Below are 20,267 nucleotides of genomic sequence, written 5' to 3' on the forward strand. Positions count from 1 at the left end.
GATGTGGGCAGAAGAGGCTAGTTGGTTATAGAAATGAAGACAGAAGTGCTGGAAGTTTGTGCTAGCGACCATAGAAGCAGGCTTCTCAGAAGCACGGAGCAATTTTGCATACTGTTACAAATCCTTCATCCTTATTTCCTCTTTTTTCTCTTTTCTCTGTCTCCTTCTCTCTTTATTTCTCTCTTTCTCTTTCTCTCTTTCTCAGTCTCTTTTTCTTTCTCCCTTTCTCTGACTTTCTTTTTTCTACACATACTCTCTCACACACCAATGGCAGAGACCAGCACTCGGGCCAAGCAGAGCCAGGGGGAAGAATTTCTCCTCTCCTTCCCGGAGAGTGCCTCTGTTGATGGGCTCCCCCCCCCCCCCCGTCCAAAAAAAGGATTTTCAGTTTAGCTGAGTATTTGGCTTGCCTGATTTCCTTCTCCACCTTGTGAGTGCTTTCCCCCCTCCTGACTGCTCCTCTGCATTGCTGTCATGAGAGGCTGATTGGAGCACGCTGTCCTTCATCCAAGTCACTGGAAACTGAGCCCTTGCCATCTCCCTGAGCCAGAAGCAGTAGTTAAGGGCAGAGATGAGTATGCTCCCTGGCATGAGCTAAAAAACTAAAGCCCCTTTTCCCAGGTGGCGTGGGGTGGAATTTAAGGTTAACCCAAAAGAGGTGATGGCCTTCTGCTTCTATCTTGGGGAGAGGCAGCTCGGCGGAGCCGCCAGGCTTTCTCTCTCCTTCCTTGAGTGGAATTGTCCAATTGTCTTTCCTTTATCTCATATATCATATATATTTTCTTCCTTTCATATATTTTCTCCTCTATTTTTACCTATTATCTTTATATATATTACTTCATATCTATTCTCTTCCATATGTATTGTGTATTGGACAAATGAATAAATAATAAAAATAATAAATAATCTGATGGGAGGAGTAGCAGACTTCCTTTCCAGACTTGAGTAGGAGATAAGGCGGAGCTGTTGCCCGAGAGTGCAGAGCTGCCTTGAGAGCACCCTTCTTTGGGCAGGGTTGAAGAAGAACTGCTGTCATCCTCCTCCTGTGGCTCAGTGCTGTGTCCCCTCTCTCATTTGCCTCCCCACTCTTGTTTATCTGTCCCAGAGAGCTCAGTGGTTCATTTTCTTCTAGGTGGCTATGCCAACTTTGTCCTTAAAGGCTGCTCTGTGCCTTTTGATCTTTCTTGGGTGTGTACAAAAGGGACCGAGCCTGCTGCTAAATTTGGAAACTTAGAGGCTTCTTTTCCACCCAGCTGCTGGCTCAGGGTGCCCAAACTTGGCTTTTGCGCATGTGCAGAAGGAAAAAAACATATATTTTTAAAAAATTAAAAAATGCTGGCATCCACAGATTGGCACCAACAGAACCAGTTTCATGATGTCATCATGACATCACCAGCAGACACCGGTTCAAGTGAACTGGTCCAAAGCGGGAGGAACCCATCTCTGACCCAATGTGAGTCACAGTGAATTCTGCCTCATGTATATAGCATGTGCAAGAAATACACTCTTTACAAACTACTTTAATTTTAATTTTGCCTAATTTTAGGCAATTAAAATGATTTCTATTTCATAGTGAGCTCTGAATGGTGTTTGCCAAATAAACAGTAGCCAGTGTTAAATTAAGGAGCAAGATGTACTTTAAAAATAATAGAAAATAGAAAACAACAACAGTCTTATATATGAAAAATAGAAGAGAGTGAATATGTCCACATCAGAGCTACATTTTAGAGTAGAATTAAAAATTGAAAATGGACTTACAATGGATGGATATGTATTTTGTACAAAAATGTGTCATTAGCATTTTCAAATGTCTAAGGATTCTTTAAAAGACTGGTGTGGTTGTATATAAGATGATTTCTGTGAAATCAGCATCCAGTTACAAAAAAGAAAGTTTACTTGCTATTATATTTACTATTCAATCTGAAGTTTTGCAGCAGGGGATATTTCTGTTAAAAGACACCTTCTGATTAAGTCAGCATCTAACAGAGAAGAGAAACCTGCACTGGTAGATTTGTTCATTTTTTTCCATGTATGTATTCTTCAAATCTTTATATTTATTTTGTAATATCTCTTTGTGAAGAAAAAATAAAAGGGTTGTGGAGAAAAAATGTATGACACTTTTATTAAAAGTGTTGTGCAGCATATGATGGGTGGCATTTCAAAAGTATGTGATACAAGAAATCAAAGGAGTTCTGATTGTAACAGAGGGTTATGGTAACTAAGCTGTTTGTTTTGCCCTAGTCAATTTGAGGGTAAAAGACAAGTGTTTTTCAGATATATGTAGTTCATAGACTGTGGTTTTCATATTTTTGGTGTAGAACTTCAGTATGTATATATTATATGTCCAATCACACTTGGCCAATGAAATTCTGCTCTATATATTATTTCCTTTAATGTACATAATAACATGATTCACGCACTGGCAGATTTAATTGTAGGGCTGAAAAACCATTCATAAACATCCATTAATTTGTTTATTAAAAATGATTTATATAAAATACAGTATTTTTCTGCACCAAGACTTTTTCATTATCTATTTAGCGATCAGCATTATCTGATTTAGGATATTGTTTTTGTCCTTTATGGTAACATACAAAATAATTCATATATATATATATTTCTTCCTTATTCTAGATATCAGAAATATTGGTCCAAAAATTAAATCAAAATGCCATTCAGTTCGACTTGAAACCTGGAGTTAGAATCCTTGTTCATGCTGCTCATTTAACAGCAGGTTGGTGCTGATTCTTTAACAATTGAACTAGCATTTCTGGAACAGTTAATTGACAATGCTTTAATGATAGAATTGTAGGTTTTTAATGTTCAGAATATTTTTATACTTTTATTTTATTGACATATATTTAAAATACTTCTTTGTGATAAAATACAATACAATAGATAGCTAAAGTTCTAATTTATTGAGACTTAATCACAGATAATGTCCAAAATATTAGAAAAGGGAAAATGCTGTGAATGGAGCTAGTCCTCAAGATTTAGTGGTAAGGGATATCTTTACAATAGAGATAGGCTACATACATTTTTAAATTCACTTCATGGTTTTGTTGACTGCCAGCAGTTGTTTCTATTTCTTCATCTTTAAAAAAAAATAAAATCAAGAAACTAAGTTTTGAAAATGTAGCTCTAATTATATGTGTGTATGTCATTGGTTCCATAGGTATAGTACTTTTGAATGTAAGGATAGAAAAGGACATAATTCACCAAATTTTAGTTCTATGAAGATGCAAGTTATTCATATGATTTAATTCAAAAGTGCTAGAACAAATGTACTTACAATGATGAATATAAAAAGACAGATACTTTTTATTCCAGAGCCTGAATTAAAACATCCCATGAGTGCCTATCTACATTGCAAGCAGTATATTCATTTTTATTATTACTTTTGACTATTTTAATAAATATGATATAATGTCCAGAAAAAGATAACCTGAACTGTCACAATTATAGCAGATCAAACAGTAGCCTTGTTTCTTGACATTAACTTCATCTGCAATAGGAAATAGTCTGAGAACGGAAGCCATATGAGTCATTAACTTTCTGCCATAACCAACTTAAATAAATCATTATTGACTTCTATTCTGAAACGTTTGTAGTCTTGTAGTTGTATTAGATGTTAAAGGTATAGAAGCATAGAAGTGCCCTAAGGCAGAAAAAACAGATTATACAGAGTGCAGCCTTGGTTGGAAAAGTTCAAGAACATTAGTGATGTTTTGCTTTTTAAAAAAAAAAAAAAGAAGTAGTCTATACTTTCTTTATGTGCCTATAACAGAATGTACTACTGTCTAATTTTTGAAACTTCTTTTTAACTTTTTATAGCTCCACTCATAGATGTCACACCTAGCCATAGTGGTTCAGCCATGCTAATGTTATTGTCTGTAGTATTTGTGGGATTGGCAGTATTTGTAATCTACAAATTCAAAAGGTATGTGAGGGTTTTTTTCTTGACTTTCTTTCCATCCTTCTGTCAGGTGTGAAAGCATAATTCAAGGAGAGCCTTAGCATACACATAGCAATGATGGTTTTTGTTAATATTTTAGGAAGATTCCGGGCATTAATGTTTATGCACAGATGCAGAATGAGAAAGATCAAGAGATGGTCAGTCCAGGCAGTCAAAGTGAAAGCATTCCTAATGTCCCTCAGAGGGAGCTGATGAATCCACAGCAACTAGTAGATGAGAAGTTGGATACCAGCCCATAGGTAAATAAACTAAGCTGGTCAAAGTTTGCATTCTGATTGGCTAAATCTATTCTGACTTTTCCAACCTCCTATGCTAAAACACTCAATATTCCCACTGATCCATTAACACATCTAAATTTCTCTAAACTAACACAATATCTTTACCCTACCTCTTCTAATTAGTGAGTCCGAAATTATAATGTAAATTTTTATTTTCATTGTAATGAATGTCACAATAGTTAACTAGGACTATGAAGAAAAAAATTCTTCTAACATCATAAATACCTTTATTCAAGGAAACATTTCTCAGTTTTTGGTTTATATTTTGTTGCTACAAAGACATCTATCTATGAACTTTTTATGTTTTATGATATATACCACTCAGAGTCTACGGAGAAGGGCGGCATACAAATCCAATAAATATTATTATTATTATTACTGAGATGTTATAAATAAACAAACAAACAAACAAACAAACTTGCACTAATCATTATACAAAATATAAAATTCTCCTTTACAGTATCATGACAAATTACTAGCTGTCATTATTACAATACTAGCTGAATTTATTTTGCTACTTTTATTCTTTTATACCTATACCACCTTTTAGGCAATCTTTCACAATAATTAAACTGAACACTAATGGAAACCATTACAATCAATACAACAAGGATATTTTATTCAAATATCTTTGAGCAAAAAGTTGTGCTTTCTAAATACCTTTCACTGTAGTATATCCCATTACATATGTTTTTCAAACTTCAATTTTAAGATCCATGGACTTCAACTCTCAGAATTCCCCAGCCAGCATAAGAGGTTCCTAAAGAGGGACATTTCCTTATAGTTTTATTAATTTGTGGAATCATGAAAAAAAAAAAAGGATAATTTGAGTAACCTAAGGCTAACTAATTACGATGTTAGCAATAGTTATTATTTTATATTTCAGCCAAAAATATATTTACAATCACAGTAAACTTTGAAAAGCAGCTCTAATATAGCTTCTCCAGATAGATCTAAGAGATCAACTATTATTTCAGCTTAAATTAGAATTTCTGAATTTCATATAAAGGCAGCCATATATTAATGAAGTTTGGATAAATTCTGGAGGTGAGTTTGCCAATGCACTACTTTCAAATTCTCTGCTCGCATATTAGCATGACACAGACCTTTAGAATATAGAATGAAGGGTACCTTGGAGGTCTGCTAGTCCAATCCCCTGCTCAAGCAGGACTGAGACTCTTTGTTCTTTGAATGTAGCCTTTGAATGGACTCTGTTTGGTTCATCCATTTGTATTCCAGCTTACAATGATATTGCAATAAGATGAGGGTCTCATTTTTATAAATTATAAAATTTGAGGATAGTATTTTTTGCTTTATGTCAAAGCTAAATGTCAACATTTGATAAAATATATGAACAATAAAGTGAGTGATGCCAATAGAAAAGAAGTATATTTGATCTGATGTCATTTTAAATTCAAAGGCAGATTAAATTAAGAGGCATAGATAATATGTACATGGTTTATGTATTTAATATTTTTTCAAATTTGACCAAAAAAAGATAAATTTGTAAGTAAGCCTTAGTGACAGAGTGGTTAGAATGCAGTATTCCAGACTAATTCAGCTCATTGTCAGTAGTTCGATTCTGACCGGCTCAAGATTGCCTTCCATCTTTCTGAGATCGGTAAAATGAAGACCCCAATTGTTGGAGACAATATACTAACTTTGCAAACTGCTTAGAGAGAACTGTAAGGCACTATGAAGTCTAAGTGCTATTGCTACATATTGCCAAATGGCAGGATTTTGGAAGGGCACAAGTTATGCATCCTTCTGGAAATGAATTATTAACTATGATCAAATGCATGCAACTGTATTTATTACTGAAACTGTTTTTGTGTTTTATCCTTAATTAGCTTCATTTCCCTTCCTCCCCTTTCCCTTGCCCATGTGGATTAGTATTCAAGGATTGTACTTTTAATTAATCCAACTGATTCTGGCTGGGGTTATTTGTAGGGTTGCCAGATTTCCAAAGACCAATTCTTGTTCACAAGAGGCTATTGGGAGGAAAATCTCCTGGACATCCTGGACACCAACCAGCGAGCGTGACCAGACAGCCAAGGACTGCCCAGGGTCCAGGACCAGACAGTGCATAGACTCTTGCCCTGCTGATAAGCACACTGGCGGTCAGATGTCTGAGGAATGCTCGTCAGGCGCAGGTGCGCTGGGTTGCTGGCCCACTGATTAGTATACTGGTGGTCAGCTGAAGGGGTGGGGGACTGGAGCAGCTGCTTGTAGGGCACAAGGCCAAAGTAAGTAACCATGTTAAAGTACATGGGTAATCTGGAGCCCTTCCAGAGCTGCCAGTCATAAAGTTTTAATATAAATATTGTCCTGGGAAATGGACAAACCAGGTGGTTTCCATACTGTCCAAGTTCATCATGGATATCTGGCAACCCTATTTGGATTTAGCCTTGGCTGTATCCAAACCAGTAATTACCACAATTCAATTTAAAAGTGTTTTGAAATGTTTGGGGTCAGCCTTGGACAATATGACAGAGAAAGAACAGGAGAGAAAGAGAGAGAGAAAGAAAGAAAGAAGTTATATCCTTCTGTAATCATACTTTAATATAAGGTGCAGTTTTTGTGCATGTTTGTCTTATTGCTTCAAGAGCCTTTTATGGCCAGCTTAGATGATAATTAAATAAATAAACAAACAAACAAACAGACTTTCAAGTCTGTAAGTACTCCATATGGAATGCAGGTTTATGGATGGCACATACAGTAGGTTTCTTAGTTTCTGTAGGGTTTTTCTGGAAAAATAGATTTCCAGAACATATGTGCCGTAATGAAAATTCAGAAGCCCTCTTAAAGTATGGGAGTTGCCTAATGTATGTGACAGAAGTATATGAATACGAGTGAAAATATCTCCAAATGCATATAATGATTAAAAATTGAAAGGAAAGCAGCATGGATTCATAAAGCAGAAGTTTTTCCCCCTGAAATCCATGCTGCAGATGTTTTAGAATTTTAGGAGTTTTTGAACAAACCTCAATAATTCTCTAGAAATTAACAACTAAATGTAAAATCTGATTCATGGGTTTATTTTTATTTTTTTGCTCAGTTTCAGGCCTCCAGTCTTTGAGGAAAGACACTTTATATTTAATTTCAAATATTATCAAAAGTAAGCATTTTAACTCAAAGATATCCAACCAGTCCAGTCCCTTCCTTCTGTCACAGGCTGAGCTTTAATTTTACAGGGTTAAGACATGTTCATTAGTATAGGAACAAGATATGTTCAGCCTTCTAAATGACAAGCAGGCACTCAAGATGAGCATAATGTCTCAGTGAGGAACATTTATACCCAAAGTATTGAAAATCAAGATACTGAGAAGTTTTCTGTTGTCTCGGTGGCAATTTTGTTATCTTGATAATTTAAATTTATTGTGTTTATTTCTCTTTACTACAGGAAGTATTTCCACAGTTGCTGAGACTCAAAGCACAAAAGAAATTCCTACCTGTATTAATGTTTGAAACAAGGACACCAATCTATCTTTATTCATTTATATATACAGTATATGAATATATGCATATATATATGAATATATGCATATATATACAAAATGTCATACAAAATGAAAGAGAGAGAGAGGAACCATTCACCGCTTTTGGACTTTTGATTCTTCTGATGACAAAAAAAGGTTTTTAGCTTTAAGCCTGTGCATGTGGATGTCAGTTGGGTTACATATTTAGAATGTACAGGTGTTCTATTTTAGTGGGGTAAAAGGAAGACTCTACTTCCTCTTAATCCTCTTCTCATTTCCTTTTCTAATCAATATTTAATTTTAGATGATCCATACTGATATAGGCCAAGAATGTGCATGGGGTATTTTGGGAGGGAAATTAGGTGAAAGTAAACTTGCTGATTTTCAGTATAACTCCTAAAAGTTTTAGCACTAAGGGATTATAGATGATTTTGGCACTATAGCCTACATTCCTGAAATACAGACAAAAATGTAATAGAGTTTTAAAAGCATAACAGTTTTATTATTTTCTCCCTTGTGTTTTCATCTGGTATTTTATATATTCCCTGAAATAATTTGTCTGGTTCTTTTAGTTTTGTTAAAGGCAGTGTAAGACAAACAGATGAAATGTGTTTTTCATTATCAAAAATCAAAATACTTCATATGTATTTGATTTACACTTTCATTCATGCCATTCTAATTCAAGAACAACAAAAAAACAATTATCCTTATAGATATAAATCTAGTCGGACAGTTTGAATATCAGTTTTAGCTTGTCTTTGCCAATCATTAGGTTCCTCTTTTATCCTCCAATGTAATAAAGACTTACAATTAAGACTATTCTACTTAGCATTTGTATTAATAATTTTAATCATTTTTGCTAGCATCCCATCTATTCACTTTGGAGATAATTATTCGTTAGTAGAATGGAACTAACTGGGGGAAATATTATTTCCTATAGTTTCCACATTGTTGCCTCTCCCCAAATGTATTGGCGAGTTTTTAAAATGGTTTTTAAAAAACCCAAAATAAATGAATGTTATTTGGTACATTGAGTGAAAATTATAGAGAAATTGTATCTATCTATGAGCCAACAGTCATCAACGTTCAAAAGGACTTGTTTTAGAGGAATAAATTGCAATCCCTGTTATCCATGCACTAACTACAGAAATTATGTTTGTGTGATTTCATTAGAAACATCCCATAAAATGTAGATAATAGTATAATAGATAATATGTTTGCATAAGATGTAGACATAACAGAAACCTTTAAATCAAGTTGTACTATTTACCTGAAATGTTTTCCCCATACTGGGGCTAATTTTGCATCTTGTAGCTGGAATACATTAACAATCTTTGCCATATAATTAACTTTTCAGATACATGCTACATATATATTCCATATCTATTTAAAAACCATCTACTGTTTTTATTTCCTTGAGGAATAAAGCAGGTCCAGCTACAAGTTCTATAGACCAGACTCAAATACATTATTTTTCTAGACCTAGTCAGGGAAAATATTCCACTGAGCAGACTTTAGTTCCTCCAAATTTGTAACCTATTGAAAATAATCCTCACTGGAGGACTTGATGTACATGCTAGCTGTAAACTGAAACTTGATTAATGCATTAAAGATATAATCCACATGTTGAGAATGACTATTAATTGTAAGCCTGATGATTGAAAGACCTGGCCTAATTTTTTTATTCACTGGTTGGATTTTTATAACTTTTTCCTTCATGAAAAGGTACACTCTAGTAAAGATAATATCTTATTACAAGTATTAGATTCAGTATGAGAAATATAATTCCCATGACACCAGCTCCTGTAGTGCACATGCACTAAGGGGAGATTAACACTTTCTTGAAATAAAAACCTCCCAGTATAAATTGGATGCCATTATCTGTCTCTTAGTCTATCTGTTTCTAGCATATAGCATAACATAACATCAGATAAAGTAAGGAGTATGAGGGATTGTGTAATTCATTGAAAATTTAAGGTTTGAAGGTCTGTTATTTAATGCTAAAGCATTGAATCCATAAAGTGTCAGTTGAGGTATATTACAGAGATGTAAAATACTAGTAAAATATCTACCTCACTTACCCAGGTAAGTAAGTCAGTACAATGAAACTGTTTTCCAAAGCACTGGAATTTCTAAATTTGTATTAATTTTTGGAATCATATTATTTTAAAACATTATCCAGTGGTATGATAGTAAGAAGGAACATAACTGAGGATTCAAAGTTAAGATTATTAACTTTAGTTATTAATGTCTAAATCAATTTAAATAATTAATCTGATATATGTTAGCATACAAACAATATAAAAAAATTCAACAGCCAGATATTTGAATACTTATGCTTAATTTTTTTTTAAAAAGTGATATGAAACTTTGAACTTCAAGATGAATACTAAAATGTGACTGTATTAATAAGTATTATTATTAATATGGTAATTGCTATTTATAATAAAATTAATGACATTCCATGTATGCAGGGGGAAATGAAAAATGATCCATTCAGATACATTGTTTCAGAATTTTATAATATGATAGGTTTTCTTAAGCTTAATTTAAACATCATTTAATTTAGATTACTTCAGACTTATGCCAGTTTTAAAGGTCAAACCTTTAATTCTAGCATAAATTGAGGGGCTATGAGGTTGGAAATATAGCACTAAGATCATCAGTCTAGTAAGCTGCTGGCATCAGCACTGTTATATGGATATTTATTGCAAATCTTGTAATCATTACCTAATGAGAAGCTGTTGCCCGGGCAACAGGTTTTGGTATGCCTCGTTTTTCATCAATGGGTGATATTTATAAATATCCTCCTTTACTGAAATTGAACCTGGCAAGATAAGTTTTCCTAATATAAGATGCTGATGTGATTGTTTTGGCACAGCTCTGTTATTAAGGCTGTACATGTATTCTTACTGTCAGTAAGATTGAGTCGGATATAGCTCAAATACCCTGAATTAAGATGCTAGTGTACCACATAATGCACTAATGCACATAATCCTTTCAAGAGGATGATTAAAAATAAAAAGCTGGTGCCCTTTCCTGTGCAACATTTGGTTATATGAATAATTTGAAAAGCATTTAAGCTCATAACTCAATATTTCTAACAATGAATTTGGAAAATCATATTGGATATTTTTCATGTTATTGCATCAAGTAGGATTTCTGCTCCCACGAGTCACCATGTTGCTTTGCTGCCTTACAGATGCCTCCCACCCAAACAAAACATGCTGCAGGTTTGGAAAAACAACTTGCCGTAAGGAAAACTTCAGTATTATGCTTATACTATTTTCAATTAAGAAATGCACAAGCAATTCTTTGAAATCCAATTATTTAAATAATAGGGTTAATTACTGAAATGTTTCTCCTAAAAAAATTTAAAAAATCATTTCATTTAAATCTTCAATCTCATTATTGTCTGAAGTCCATTTTAATACTAAGGCTCAAATTGCTATATGTGAATATATGAAATATAGGGTGAAGATAATATTTGGCTTATTGTAATGCTAAGGAATTAGGGATGTAGTTCATCAGAACAGAATCTATATTTTTTCACATAACAAGGACAGAATACTATCCATAGTCTTAAAACAGAAAAAGTAGATAACTATAAAATAAGTCATATTGATAAACCTCTGGAATTGTTCTATACCTTTTCCTACCAGATGGGAATTATGTGCATCCATCTGTGTATTTCTCAGGGTATAGGAAAATAATCAAAGATCACTGTATAATAATGCTCACAATTCTAATGGATAGAACTCCAATATTAGTGGTGTTATTTTTATAGGAAATAAAATTGATTTCTTTTATTATAGCATTGAACTATTGCTAATTTTGAAATAACTTTTTGATGTAATTTTCCCCTATTGGTTGGATACAATGTAGTGTAATGTATAATTGCTATTGTTTATTGATTTTACAGTCATATTTATTAAACAGACTATGTCTTTAAAGGAAAGTATTGGATTGTCAGTTATTAATTTCTCTCATTAGTGAGGATAATTTTAAATTTAATCTAATTTCCACAAAATATTAACAAAAGTACAATTGTGTCATTGTTTATCATCATACAAGAGCAACAATTTCCATCTGACAATATCAAATACATTTCTCTACAAATTTAACTTGTATGATCCAATTGGATTCAGTTCTACTGATGACATTGGCAAATGCTTGAAAACTCAGCCTCTCATTTGTAGGTCTTCCAAGTATAGTCCTATTAGCAATATGATTAATCTTTCTATTCTTCTTTCCTTGACTAATATTGTTTTCTCTCCCATCCATTTTCCATTTGCATCATGTGATATAAAATGTGAAGATAGCCTAAATGTCTATTAAAATAGTCCAATGATTTTTGACTCAAAGAATAGTCTTTATTGGGTATAGATTGATTTAACAAAACAACAAACTTGGGGGGATCTTAGAGGTCTTCTAATCCAATCCTCCTGGTTAAGTAGAAAACCCTGTAGCATTTAGGACAAATGGTTGTTCAATCTCTTCTTTAAAATCTCAATTGTTAGAGCCTCCACTAATCACAATACTCTTATTAACTATCTAAAGATCCATAACGTCAGAGTACCTATGTTATTTATCTTGCTCTTTCTCAATGTTCAGATTTACAGCTATACATAACCAATAAAAGGCCATTGCTCTTATCATTTTTCTTGGAGGTAAGGAAACAGAGATATCATCTTTTCTCAGCATATTTGTCACCCCTGGAAACCATACAATACAACCATACAAGGCAACAATACACTGTAGAATAATGACATAAGTTTACTGAATCAAAACTGAGATAAAATTGTTCTTCAATATATTTCTCAATTCCAGCAAAATCAATCAGATCTATACATCATGGAAAACAGAATTTTCTCAATGTATGTAAGAAGGGATTATCTAAATTAGTAATCAGATTTGCACCAAAATTATTTCACAGGTCTTTGTTTCCAGAAGTATTTCCTAAAATGGAACTCAGAAAAGAAAATGAGAAAAGCAACAGGAGCAAACAGCAAATAAACATAGCTGTAAATGCAGTTTACACACTATTCATACTTTATTACAATCTTATATATTTCCACTTTGGTTTATAAGCAAGTGTTGGATTCTGACTATATTATTATTATTATTATTATTATTATTATTATTATTATTATTATTATTATTATTATTATTAATATTCTTATCATCATCATCGTTGTTGTTGTTGTTGCCACCTGTTCGCCCATTTTTGGCTCATCATCATTTTAGTCTATTCTAAAGTACATTCCCATTCATTTCTGTGTTCTGTATGTCTTAGTCCTAAAAAGCAATCATAGGATTAATTAAGCTTATTAACCATCATAATCACTAGAAAATATAATTTGTTGGACAAGCCAGAAAGAGTTTACATTCCAGTTGGATACGAATTCTTTCTTATTCAGCTTAGTTTCTATGCCTTCAGCCACCCTGGTCTCTGATTTTACAAAAATACTCTTCACCATCTTGTTTTAAGTTTGTGATTGCCTCCCTTATTAGATTAACCTCTTTACATCGTCAACATACTATTCATGCTTATATTTTATTGCAGGAAACAAAACTACCATTTTAATTTTTTTCACTGTTAATAGAGATTTTATCTAAAAATGATAGTGGACAGTAACTTTGTCTTTTAATATTAAATATTAACATTTTAATGAGTTTTTCTACTTTTTAAATCTTTTGATTAAATAAGTGGTATTGTCTATATATTTAAAGCTGTTAGCAGTTTTGCCTTTTATATTGATTTTCAGCTATGAGTTCTTCCATTTTCAAGTCTCTGAATAAATTGAAGAGATAAGAAGACAATATATATTCTGGTCTCATTCTCCTTCCTATTATTATTATCATTAGTAGTAGTAGTAGTAGTATTTATTAGATTTGTATGCCGCCCCTCTTCGAAGACTTGGGGCGGCTCACAGCAATAAAAAGAGTACAAATCCAACAATTAAAAGGATGTAAAACCCTTAATATAAAAACAGTCATACATCTCATACAAACCATGCATAAAAGGGAACAGTCCAGGGGAATCAATTTCCCCATGCCTGATGACAGGTGTGTTTTAAGGAGTTTGTGAAAGGCAAGGAGGGTGGGGGCAATCCTAATCTCTGGGGGGAGTTGATTCCAGAGGGTCGGGGCCACCACAGAGAAGGCTCTTCCCCTAGGGAAGCCACCAGATAACATTGTTTCATTGACGGGACCCGGAGAAGGCCAACTCTGTGGGACCTAACCGGTCACTGGGATTCATGCGGCAGAAGGCAGTCTCTGAGATATTCTGGTCCGATGCCATGAAGGGCTTTATAGGTCATAACCAACACTTTGAATTGTGACCGGAAACTGATCGGCAACCAATGCAGACTGTGGAGTGTTGGGGTAATATGGGCATACCTAGGGAAGCCAATGATTGCTCTCACAGCTGTATTCTGCACGATCTGTAGTTTCTGAACACTCTTCAAAGGTAGTCCCATGTAGAGAGCATTACAGTAGTTGAACCTCGAGGTGATGAGAGCATGAGTGTCTGTGAGCAGTGACAGTCCAGATAGGGCCGCAACTGGTGCACCAGGCGATCCTGGGCAAAGCCCCCCCCCTCGCCACAGCTGAAAGATGGTTCTCTAATGTAAGCTGTGGATCGAAGAGGACACCCAAGTTGCGGACCGTCTCTGAGGGGGTCAGTAATTCCCCCCCCCCAGGGTAATGGATGGACAGATGGAATTGTCCTTGGGAAGCAAAACCCACAGCCACTCCGTCTTATCAGGGTTGAGTTTGAGTCTGTTGACACCCATCCAGACCCTAACAGCCTCCAGGCACCAACACATCACTTCCACTGCTTCGTTGACTGGACATGGGGTGGAGATGTACAACTGGGTATCATCGGCGTACTGATGATACCTCACCCCAGCGGTTTCATGTAGATATTAAATAGCAGGGGGGAGAGGCACCCCACAAGGGAGAGACATAGAGGTCGACCTCTGACCCCCCACTAACACCAACTGTGACCGACCCGAGAGGTAGGAGGAGAACCACTGAAGGATAGTGCCTCCCACTCCCAATCCCTCCAGCCAGCACAGAAGGATACCATGGTCAATGATATCGAAAGCTGCTGAGAGGTCAAGAAGCACCAGGACAGAGGATAAACCCCTGTCCCAGGCCCACCAAAGATCATTCATCAACACAACCAAAGCAGTTTCTGTGCTGTAGCCGGGCCTGAAACCTGACTGTTGAGGGCCTAGATAATCGGCTTCTTCCAAGAACAGCTGGAGCTGGAGCGCCACCACCTTCTCAACAACCTTCCCCATAAAGGGAAGGTTGGAGACTGGATGATAGTTATTGAGAATGGCTGGGTCCTGGGAAGGCTTCCTATAACGAAGCATTGCTTTTGCAGTTCCTTTTTTCACTGTAAGGTTTCTTTAAAAAATAATTTTATATTCTATCTTGATTGATTTATTGTTCAAGTCAGTGTTAACTTTGGGTGGAATATTAGGTTTGCTCTTGTCTGAAAAGTTTTCTAAGCCTTGTCTAAGACTGAAAGACACTGACTGGCCCAATATCATTTAGCTGATCTGAAGCGCAAATTCTCAGTCTCCTGGTTTGTAGCCTATTGCTACAACTACATCAAACTGGTTCTCTCTGTTAGAGTATCAAATTTGCAACATCATGTTGTCATGATGTGACATATCATGACTTTTTCCTCCTTCACTAAAATGGTTGTGGGTTTGGCCAGCACATGAAACATCCAGCCAGTGGACCATGAATTTGAACACCCCTGCTCTAGCACATGCATTAGCTTTAAGTGGTTGCATATTCTTGCATGATCTACACAATGAAAGGCCTTAGTGTAATCAATAAATCTAATATAAATCTTCCTAATTTTTTTTATTTCTCCATTAACCACCTTAAGGAAGCTACCTGATCTCATACTCCATTCTGTCACCATTCTGTTGGTTTGGCTTTTTATCTTCCATGTATACCCTAGTATTTTTTGTTAGATTATAAACAAAATGTACTTTATACGACAATTTAAATAACAACTTGATAATTTTCATATGTTCTTTGTTTAATGCAGATACAGTGGAACCTCGACATACGAGCAGCTCTACTTACGAGCTACTCGAGATAAGAGCTGGGAGGGGAGCGACATTTTTGTTCGCCTCCCGAGCTCACATTCGGGATACAAGCGCCAAGGAGCTGTCTCCTGAAGCCGAACGCTAACTTCCGCGTTCGGCTTCAGGAGACAGCTCCTTGGCGCTCGTATCCCGCGTGTTTTTAAAGGTTGCAGCCGGCCTGGGGGGCTCGGGGGGATGCTGGCAAGCCCCCCAGGCCGGCTGCAACCTTTTAAAACACGCGCGCCGCTTCGCAGCTGTCTCCTGAAGCCGAACGCTAACTTCCGCATTCGGCGGCAGCGGTTTTTGTTGTTGTTGCACGGATTAATTGACTTTACATTGTTTCCTATGGGAAACAATGTTTCGTCATACGAGCGTTCCGACTTACGAGCCTCCTTCCGGAACCAATTAGTCTCGTAAGTCGGGGTTCTACTGTATAAGCAATTGTTTTTTCCAACTGGTGGATCATAGTTTTATTTCATATTTGCTTACATATTGCTATTATCAATTTACTTGCCACTTTCACTATTTTAACTTCTTCATCTTTAAACAATGCGGTGAATAAACAACACAGGTAGCTTTAATTGCTTTAATGCCTCAATGACTCTTGACTAATCCTTCCATAGCTGTAGATTTTCCTGTGATTTCACCAATGTCTCCTAACTTCTCTTTGTTAACTTTCCTTATTTGTCATAACTTTTCTTATGTTGCTTTTTCATTTTAGTTATTTTGAATATTGTTTTGAAAAACCTCTTCAACATATTTTCATCTTTGAATGTTAGAAAAATGTGTTTCCTGCTTTGATTTTCATAGGTATTTTTTTCTCTTGCAATATTCTTCTAGCTTTCTTATGCATAGATTGAATGTATTGAACCTATTCCTTATATTGATTTCTTCAATCTTATTCTTTTAATTGACTTTTAATATTAGATTTGTTATCTTAGACTTTTAATATTAGATTTGTTACTGTATATTGTTTTATCACTGCTGTGAGCATACAAATCAAATCAATCAAATCAAATCAAATTCTCAATATTCTAAGTCAAAGTATTCTTGAATATGTATTATATTTAAATTTCTAAATTGATTTTACATATTTGATGGCAATAATTCATAGTTAAAATCTGCACATGAAAGTGTCCAGGCTGAGTGGCATACACTAGTTCCTACACTGCATTCAGTATTTAACTACTGATTTCTATTTGTGGACAATGTATTTAAGTTGTTTGAAGCAGGAACAAAACTGACTTGGCAAAACTTTAGCCAATAGCCAAGGGTTTTTTTTCTTTTTTGAGGGGGGGTGGGGTTATTTGCAAAAGACATAATATTTTCCTACTTTTATTTTAAATTGATTTATACAGGTATCCTCAGCTCACGGCCCTACTTTTATTTTAAATTGATTTATACAGGTATCCTCAGCTCACGGCCCTAATGAAGCCTGCCATTAAGGTTTTAAATCATTATGGCCATTAAGTGAAGTGCCAACATAGCCATTTCCCCATTCCTGCTCTTCCTGATGCAATCATTAAATGAACTTGTGGTTCATTAAGTGGAGCATAAGCTGCCTCTAGTACAGGCTCTACCCTGATTTCCTAGGGCCTCGCACATTACTGAACATACGTGTTACATTTCTTACCTCTCAGAGTTACCATACCCTCCTTCCCACCCTATGTCACCTATCACACACTTACCTTTTGAAGATTTGAGGAGCTTTAATTAGGGAAGGCCACTCCATTCCTGGGCCATGTAGTGCAATGCCAGAAGCAGTTATAATTTTTGGAGTGGTTGCATTGACACTTCAAAAATGATGTCTGTATTTAATATTTTATTGATTTTTTTAAATAATATGAACACACACAGAGAGCATAAAACAGGTGCTCTGTGAGTATGCCCACCACCAGACAAGCATTCACACCCCACCACCAAATCAGGGGGTGTTTCTTGTATGTACCATTTTAACTCAAGAGCAAAATATCTGTTTACATATTATAGAGTGATTCCAATTTATTCCTTGTAGCTTGGTCTCGGATTCTACTCGCCATATATCGTCTTACCTTGTCCCATCGTCCCATCAGTTGTCGCAAGTCAGTTTCATTAACCAAATTCATCCTTTTATCCATAATCTCAAATTGAATATAGTCCACCATGTACCGGTACCAATTTTGCATTCTTCAAAGATGATGGCTATGTCTAAAATCATCCATGTAGCTTGGGAATATAGTTGTTGCTGTGCTTCTTTAAAAGCAAGCTATGGTCTACTGCAGCTCTTTCCAGAATTCCTCTTAGGGATGCAGACCAGGCCTATTTGTTCCTGAGCCATATGAAGTTGCCATTTTCAGAGTGCCCACATTTCAATGTGGTCATCCCAAAAATGACAGCCACTTCTTGGTTTGCACTATACAGCCTAAGAACAAAGCAGCATGTGATGCTTCTTGAGAAAAAACTCCTCAGTGGTCCACAGATTTCACATTAAGGAAGCAGAGCAAGCTGCTCCATTCTTGAATCACATGGCATGGTCTCAACAGCAGCCACCATTTTTTTTTTAAATACTTTGTTGGTTTATACAAAAAGGAGTAAAACAGGGGGAAAGGGGGATGGGAGTACAGAAAGGAGAAGTGGGAGGGGAGTGGGGTAAACAGTATTGTTATATCACAGCTTATATATATTGTTGTATACACATTCCAAATATTTGTCCATATGTAAATATTTCGTATTTAGAATTCTTATTTGAATAATCTTATAGCTGTAATATTTGATAATCCAACATTAATGTAAAAAGCGAAGGAGTAGAAAGGAAGAAAAGGGGGAAAGAAAGAAAGAAGAAAGAAAGAAAAGAGAGATAGAGAGAGGAGAAGTAGTACCTGCAAGCGAGCAGGCGTTTGGATTGTGACGACTTAGGTGGATTATATTTGTTGTTTTTGTTAGAGAAAGTTAATCGTAGGTTGTAATATTAGTAGATTTCTAATAGTTATCAAGTGGATTGAACTCAGACAGGGATTGTATTGGTTTTGCTCCGATTTTTAATTATACGTATCTTTATTTTGGTTTATATTAAGCGATTTTGGTTATTTTTCGGTTTGCCATCTTTAGAGTTGGATAGCCATCTGAACCATTTCTCCCAGGCCTTGTAGAACTCTGAATCGTTTTTGTTTTGAATTTCCATTGTTAATTTTGTTAGTTCGGCACATTCCATAATTTTACTAATTATGGTTAGATTTGTCGGAATGTCTTCTTTTTTCCAATGTTGTGCATATGTTAGTCTGGCGGCCGTTAGTATTTGGATAGTGAGGTATCTGTCTTCTTTACTTAATTTCTGTCTAAAAATGCCCAGAAGAAATAACTCTGGTTTGGTTACAATCTTTGTCAATATGACTTGGTCCATTATTCTTTTAATTTGTGTCCAAATTTTTGGGCGTATGTAGAGGTCCACCACATATGATAGTATGTTCCCTGGTTTTTTTTACATTTCCAGCATAGAGAAGATATGTTTGGGTACATTTTAGAAAGCCTAGCTGGTGGAAGGTGCCATCTATATATCATTTTGTAAAGATTTTCCTTGTAAGAAACAGCGAGTGTCATTTTATAATTAATTGTGTATATTTTTTCCCATTCTGTGAGTGTTATTGTGTATCCAAAGTTTTGTGTCCATGCAATCATTGATCCTTTCACTTGTTCTTCTATGGTATCCTGTTTTAACAAGCAGCCACCATTTTTAGAATGTCTACAATTCAAAGTGGTTGCCTAGAAAATGGCACCTGCTTCCAGGATCCCCCATGTGGCCTAGGAAAGCATGCCTTGCTCTCCTTTGTTAACCTGAGCTCCAGAGATCTTCAAAAGGTAAATGAGGAGGGAGATGTAAGGTCTGGTGGGATGGGAAGCAGGCCTAAGGTTGCAGGAACCCAGTGGAAAGGAGATGGGAAGGGAGTTGCTGCAGTGTCCCTGTAGTCAATCATAAGGGCAAATGACTACAGTGGCCATAACTTTGGAATTGGGTCATGAGTAGAGTTTTGGAGGTCTAATATAACTGAATGATCTCTAGTAAGTAGGTTGTAACTTGAGGCACACTTTACTATATTCATAATGCTAAAAGATACTATCATACTACAGAATATTCACCAAATATTATTTTGTATTGTAGAATGCTTTATAATGTATTATTCAAAAAAAGCTTTGTTGACTTAATTGTTCTTAAGTAACGTTGCTTCCCAGAGTAAGCTGAGTTGCAGAAAACTGGCTTTCTTTTCTTAATTGTTAAGGGTTTAAGTGAATTTTTGACAGCAGCCTTTAGTTCTGAGTCATAAATCATAGACAGCAGGACAGTTATCTCTGAATATTCACCTTTCTTTGAATATACACAGAATTATTTCTGTCACTGCTTGTATGTCTCCAAGCATTCAAGGCTTGCAATGGCATCACTTGA

At 35.5% G+C, this 20,267-nt stretch overlaps 1 protein-coding gene across 1 annotated transcript in view; it reads left to right on the plus strand.

The window, feature by feature from the left end:
• LOC139167803 (VPS10 domain-containing receptor SorCS1-like) overlaps positions 1-7,732 on the plus strand; it is a 372,414-nt gene extending 364,682 nt beyond the window's left edge. Inside the window, exons 23-26 of the mRNA XM_070752750.1 lie at positions 2,635-2,734; positions 3,835-3,940; positions 4,056-4,215; positions 7,658-7,732. Coding sequence (XP_070608851.1) covers positions 2,635-2,734; positions 3,835-3,940; positions 4,056-4,215 — 366 coding nt within the window. The 3' untranslated portion in view covers positions 7,658-7,732. The remainder of the gene's footprint in view (positions 1-2,634; positions 2,735-3,834; positions 3,941-4,055; positions 4,216-7,657) is intronic.
• The last annotated feature ends 12,535 nt before the right edge of the window (positions 7,733-20,267 follow it).

This window comes from Erythrolamprus reginae, chromosome 5, assembly GCF_031021105.1.
Source record: "Erythrolamprus reginae isolate rEryReg1 chromosome 5, rEryReg1.hap1, whole genome shotgun sequence".
In the NCBI taxonomy this organism is placed as follows: domain Eukaryota; kingdom Metazoa; phylum Chordata; class Lepidosauria; order Squamata; family Dipsadidae; genus Erythrolamprus; species Erythrolamprus reginae.